The sequence below is a fragment of the Monopterus albus genome, unplaced genomic scaffold (assembly GCF_001952655.1).
Source record: "Monopterus albus unplaced genomic scaffold, M_albus_1.0 scaffold43.1, whole genome shotgun sequence".
Classification (NCBI taxonomy): Eukaryota; Metazoa; Chordata; class Actinopteri; order Synbranchiformes; family Synbranchidae; genus Monopterus; species Monopterus albus.
In genome coordinates, this window is record NW_018127923.1 from 1,690,941 (window position 1) to 1,697,845 (window position 6,905).

A 6,905-nucleotide genomic window follows, 5' to 3' on the forward strand; every position below is an offset into this window, starting at 1 on the left:
ATATAAGACTGCTGTGTTTATGTATAAAGCCAGGAACGACTTATTGCCTGGTGGAATCCAAAGGTTATTTGATGAAAGGGAAGGGGGATATAACTTAAGGGGTCACTTAAATTTAAGGGTTCATGCTATACGTACAACCAAAAAAAGATTTTGTATTTCTATAAGTGGGGTCAAATTATGGAATAATTTAACTGTGGACATGAAAAATAGTACTAGAATTGAGGAGTTTAAACATAAATATAAATGTATGTGTTATACAAGATATATGCAAGAATAAGATTTATTCGAGAAGGCATTAAGGAAACACTGTTTTATCTATGTAGAGATACTGCTTGCAGCCAATGATGCATTAATTTTTGTATAATATGATGTCATGGGGTAGGACTGGATAAGTCTGACTTCTTCCTACTCCATTCAAACATGTAATATGTGTAAGCAAACTGATTTTGGATTAGCATTGGTTGGATATGTGTAATTATGTGTGTTGTTGTCATTTGTTCATTTGTTCTGTTCTGCATGTTTGAAAGAATAAAATCAATCAATCAATCAATCAATCAATCAACTCACATAACAGTTCACAGCATAATCAGCCATTGCATTTAACTTAGATTTTTTTAGTTTTTGTTTTTAATATGTATGCAGTAAAGGTTTGTCTCATATAAAATGATGGTTTACAGTCCTGAACAGGTCCAATGGGCCTTTCTTTGAGAGGATGGTATCAGATCTTTCAGGTGATAAGATTCAGGTCCAAGTGAACTCATGAATAAACTATGGCAAATTCAAAGGCCAGGTGTAAGCCTGAACTAAACCAAACTTGGAAAACGTAATGACAGATGTAAACAATTAACCCTTGTTTTTGTCTCAGGATATAGCTACTATGCAGTTCTGTGCCAACAAACTGGACAAAAAGGATTTCTTCGGAAAGTCTGACCCATTTCTTGTCTTCTACCGCAGCAATGAGGATGGGACGTAAGTGTGCTGTTTTATTTTGTGTGTGTGTGTGTGTGTGTGTATGTTTTTTAGTGACTGTAAATCTTTGCAGTGCAGTTCATATGTTGTTCAGATTCAGGTAAGACAAGTGTGTTACTCCTCTGTTACAAGTCATACCTTGTTATTGACAGTGACTTAAAATCTGCCAGCAGTTGTCTGTTTTGATTCCAGTCCCATGAGGAGTGTGAAAGTTTCTTGCCTGTCAGCTGGAAACAGGGCTAACAGATTTTCCTGACACTGAGACAGAAAGTTCTCATCTTTACTCCAGCATATCAGACATACAGTTCATGATCAACTCTGTATTATACTCAACCATAAAGCAAATAGTTAGACTCTGACCTTAACATATTACACACAATAGGCCGTGGAGCTCGAAGCACTGTCAGAACCTCTGTTTTGATTTCCTGCCTATTGTCAATCACCCATATTTTATGATCAAAAGCAAATTTTTTTTCCTGACTTTTGAGCCTCATTTTGAGCCTTTTTTGTATTTCCAGGTTTACCATCTGCCACAAGACTGAAGTGATCAAGAACAATCTGAACCCTGTCTGGCAGCCATTTACCATCCCCGTTCGAGCGCTTTGTAATGGAGACTATGACAGGTGAGGGGACACAGCAGGGGTCAGCGGTTTTGTCAAATTAAGCCAGTTTTATTTACAGTATTTATAGCCCAATATCAAGAATCACAAATTTGCTTCGGGGGGCTTAAAGATTTGTACAGAATACAAGTCATGTCCTCAGACCCTTAAATCTGATAATGAAAAACTCCCCATAAACTCTTTAATAGGGAAAAAAGAATGAAACCTCAGGAAGAGCAACAGAGGAATCCCTCTTCCATGACAAACAGATGTGCACATGTTAAGAAGTTTACAATATGGACAATCAGGGTGACAAAATATGAATAGATTATAATCATACTCATTATGAACAACATGGTCCAGGAGGATGCCAAGCAATTTCTTGCTTCCAAAAAAATTGAACTACTACACAGCCATAAAAACTCAAACACACCCATTTATACATACAGAAGAAAGGACACATCCCATCCATCCATTATCTATACCGCTTATCCTAAAGAGGGTCGTGAGGGGGCTGGAGCCAATCCCAGCTGACATTGGGCGAGAGGCGGGGTACACCCTGGACAGGTTGCCAGTCTATCATAGGGCTGACATGTAGACAGACAAGACATCTAGACAGACAGCTGCATGTTTTTGGACTGTGGGAGGAAGTCAGAGTACCTGGGGAGAACCCACATAGGCACAGGGAGAACATGCAAACTGCACACAGAAAGGCCCCGGGTCGGCCCAGGCTCAAACTAGCATGTGACCGGTCTGAAAACAATATTCCTAAAGTCCTAATGACAAAATTATGAATTAGGGTCACTCTAAAAATTCCAGAATTTTAGTTAAGTTGCACCTGGTGAATAAAGGTGGCTGTAACAATGTCTTAAATATGCTGGTCAAAAGAGAGAGTAGGAACAAATTTAACAGTGAGTGATCACACAGCTTTCATAATTATCAGAATTACTGTTTACTGATCACACTGGTGTGTGCGGTGAGCCAAACCAATGACCAGCATTTCATTTTTATCTGAATTTTGGTTCAGGAAGTTATGTGACATCTGGCTATTCACTGCAGACAGACAAGCTTCTAATTTAATAATTTGACATGGGCCATCTTTCTGTACAGGCACATACAGCTGTGTATCATTAGAATAGCAGTGGAAATGAATTCCTTGACTGTGTATAATTTGTCCAGGAGGTGACATATAAAGAGAGGGGAGCTGAGGGCCAAGAACAAGACCCTGGGGTACTGCATATTTCACATCAGAAAATATTGATGGAGCATTATTAGAGGAAACACTGTTTTTTCAGATACTGTAAGTAGGTCTTAAGCAAGAGCAAGGCCAGAGAAACCAAATTCATTTTCCAATTGGTCTGGTCATATACAGTGCAAGGACCCAACATGTCTGTTGTGTTCAGGTGCTGCCTCACTTCCACATATTCTGTCTAGCAGCAGTCACTGAGAATAAGTGCTTAGAGGTAAACTCACTGGATTCAAAATGGAAGCAAATTTTATTTGTTCATGAGGGTGAAGAAGTTGGAAAGCAAGCAACATTGATCAGACAAAATGTAAGAGAACTAAAGGGAGGAAGGGCCTAGTAAATAAAAATAGATTTAGGAAAATTGCTCTTAGTCCCTCAGGAGATACAGTAGCTACTGTACCACTTATCTAAAGTGCAATCTTGTGTTTTGGTCAAAATCACAATGGATTATGTATTTTGTAGAATGACTTACTATGAGAGTCTGCAGTTGAAATGGCTTACAAGAGGACAAAGCTTAGATATACAGATTTAACAAGGGCAAAGGAGTCCCACTTGGAAAACTAAGGTCCGCCAGTGGGGTTTGGCTGTGAAGTTTGCTGGCAGATCCCTGTTAACTGAACTTGGTATACAAGGACCAAGAATAAATCAGGCAGTGAAAAACATGGCCAACACTGCAGCCAATTCAAGTGAATAGGTGTGGGGAAGATGAAAAGTGAGCGTCTGGGACAAAGATAAAGAACTTGTAGTCAGAAGTTATGATGCTTTATACAGAATGTGTGTTGTGGTGCTAAGAGCAGGTACTGGAAGTATTTTCATTTGGTGGATTAGGCAGATGGGGTGAATATTATTTGGCTTATATGGTGGCTCAGGCAGTTTGATGGCATGGCATGACACTAGCAGCGTTTCCCATACGTTGATTTATGTGTGGTGGGCTACCACAGTAACAACACTGTCCACCACATATTGATTTAAAAATAGGTTAACTCCTATTTCAGTGTAGTGCCATGCATAGTGTATGTATTCGCTCAGTCCCTCCATGCCCTACTCTATTTCTCTCTCACACACACAAACACATGACAACCATGATGATGGAGCATCTATGAAGAGCTCCTCCTCTCTTTGTTTTTTTAAACACAACTCTGTCATTCATGGAGATCCAACTCTTCTAGTAAGTTATTAGCAAGTTCGTAAGGCTGGCTAAGCTAACATTAGTATACAGCTGTTGCTGAGGTCAGCACACTGTATATAGTATGGATATATATGAACTGTTCTGCCATTGGATAAACTTAATGCTAGCCAATGAACTGTGATGATGAATGTTTTCCCCCTCAGTTGATGGGAATATCAAAAGTCATATGAAAACTGATAAGTCTGATTAGTGTGATTAGCGATCCAGGTGATTCGTTTTTAAATACTTATTGGTTCCAACCAGTGCTGCTGAAGCAGCAAGAGAGGGTCAAGAAGAGAGAGCTGTGGGAGAGGGCAGCAGCCAGCATACTAATTTAACTTAAAAAGAGAGAGAGAGAGAGAGAGCGCAAAAGAAAGCTTGGGAAAGGATGGGATTCTAGAAGGTGCTTTAAGACATGAGAGTGATTATTTTCTGATATAACTGGTTACTAGCACTAGTAGAGCTAGATAAGTATGGATAACAGCTGTACTAGTGAGTAGGCCATGATATTCAGATGAAGCTGCCTATCAAGCCAGGGTATCAACCATGGCAGCTTGGTCTAAGCAGATGCAGTACAATGTAAATATATGACTAGGTCAAGCTGCTGTGTATTTTCTCTTTGCTTGGGCAAAGGCTTGAGTTAAAAACAGCTTCAAAGGTGCAGCAGATTTGTGCTGGAGAAAGGGTTCACGTCATGGGCCGAGCAGGTTTATAACAGCATGGACTGATATTGCATTATGATAACTAACACTTAGAAACAGTTTCAGCGTGGTGACAGGTCCTGAGAGCAGAGTGAAAAAATTCGAATTTGGAGTAATGGGCCAATGTTTTGAGGATCCTGCTGCATTTTTGTTGGTGAGTTGGGAGGCTGTTTTAATCATCTGTGTATTCTGAAAAACACCCCTATGGTAGGTCAGTGCTGCTGCATGCATTCTCCATTTATACTCGGCATTATCAAATACTAAACCTATTGGGTCTGGCCACTACAAATGTAAAACCCTGCATCTTTTTAACTGATCAAAGCCATTGCCTATAACTGTTGAAAGTTTTGTATTTTGTTTTAATAATTGGATCAAAAACAGGAGTGATACCTTTGTGAATATAACTGTGCTCTTGCGGTTACAACACAGGTTGGCTTAGCACATCTTTCACCCAGCCACTGCAGAACTGTTTATGAACTTCTAGGGATTTATTATGTTTAAAATCATGCAAAGTGTAAGCACTCCAAAAATGAGATAATTTACAATGTCCATGTACAATGTGAGTGAAGATAGTGCATGTATGTTATCCAGGCTTGGGCTTCCAAGACATACAGTGGTGTGAAAAAGTGTTTGCCCCCTTACTGATTTCTTATCTTTTTGCATGTTTGTCACACTGTAATGTTTCAGATCGTCAAACAAATTTATATATTAGTCAAAGATAACACAAGTAAACACATCATGCAGTTTTTAAATGAAGGTTTTTATTATTAAGGGAAAACAAAATCCAAAACTATAGAGCCCTGTGTGAACAAGTGTTTGCCCCCCTGTCAAAACACTGGTTTATCGCACCTGAGTTCAATTTCTCTTGCCACACCTGTTCGCAATCAAGAAATCACTTAAATAGGACCTGCCTGACAAAGTGAAGTAGACCAAAAGATCCTCAAAAGCTAGACATCATGCCGAGATCCAAAGAAATTCAAAAACAAATGAGAAAGAGAATAATGGAGCTCTATCAGTCCGGAAAAGGTTATAAAGCCATTTCTAAAGCTTGGGGACTGCAGCGAACCACAGTGAGAGCCATTATCCACAAATGGCGAAAACATGGAACAGTGGAGAACCTTCCCAGGAGTGGCCAGCCGACCAAAATTACCCCAAGAGCGCAGCGACAACTCATCCAAGAGGTCACAAAAGACCCCACAACAACATCCAAAGAACTGCAGGCCTCACTTGCCTCAGTTAAGCTGAGTGTTCATGACTCCACCATAAGAAAGAGACTGGGCAAAAATGGTTTGCATGGCAGAGTTCCAAGACGAAAACCACTGCTGAGCAAAAAGAACATAAAGGCTCGTCTCAGTTTTGCCAGAAAACATCTTGATGATCCCCAAGACTTTTGGGATAATACTCTGTGGACAGACGAGACAAAAGTTGAACTTTTTGGAAGGTGTGTGTCCCATTATGTGTGGCGTAAAAGTAACACCGCATTTCAGAAAAAGAACATCATACCAACAGTAAAATATGGTGGTGGTAGTGGGATGGTCTGGGGCTGTTTTGCTGCTTCAGGCCCTGGAAGACATGCTGTGATAAGTGGAACCATGAATTCTGCTGTGTACCAAAATATCCTGAAGGAGAATGTCCGGCCATCCGTTTGTGACCTCAAGCTGAAGCGAACTTGGGTTCTGCAGCAGGACAATGATCCAAAGCACACCAGCAAGTCCACTTCTGAATGGAGAAATTGAACTCAGGTGCGATAAACCAGTGTTTTGACAGGGGGGCAAACACTTGTTCACACAGGGCTATATAGTTTTGGATTTTGTTTTCCCTTAATAATAAAAACCTTCATTTAAAAACTGCATGATGTGTTGACTTGTGTTATCTTTGACTAATATATAAATTTGTTTGACAATCTGAAACATTACAGTGTGACAAACATGCAAAAAGATAAGAAATCAGTAAGGGGACAAACACTTTTTCACACCACTGTATGTATTTATGTTATTTACCTACCATTATTAGCTTGTCCAAATACTGTTGGAATTTAATGTCTCCCAGTAGGGTCCCCTTTCTTTTTCTTTCCCCTACTCCATCAGATTCAAACTATTTCAACAACAAAGCAAGAGGTATGCAGGCACAGTTAAACAGAGCACGTACCTCACAAGAGCCCAACATTCACACTTTCTAAAGGATCACAGGCCTTATTTGGGTGAATATTTAAATCACAAATA

The 6,905-nt window shown here is 39.8% G+C and overlaps 1 protein-coding gene across 1 annotated transcript in view; it reads left to right on the forward strand.

Moving 5' to 3' along the window:
- Positions 1–1,596, forward strand: part of LOC109960042 (copine-8-like) — a 172,065-nt gene extending 170,469 nt beyond the window's left edge. The window contains exons 8-9 of the mRNA XM_020599868.1: positions 866–969; positions 1,488–1,596. Coding sequence (XP_020455524.1) covers positions 866–969; positions 1,488–1,596 — 213 coding nt within the window. The remainder of the gene's footprint in view (positions 1–865; positions 970–1,487) is intronic.
- The last annotated feature ends 5,309 nt before the right edge of the window (positions 1,597–6,905 follow it).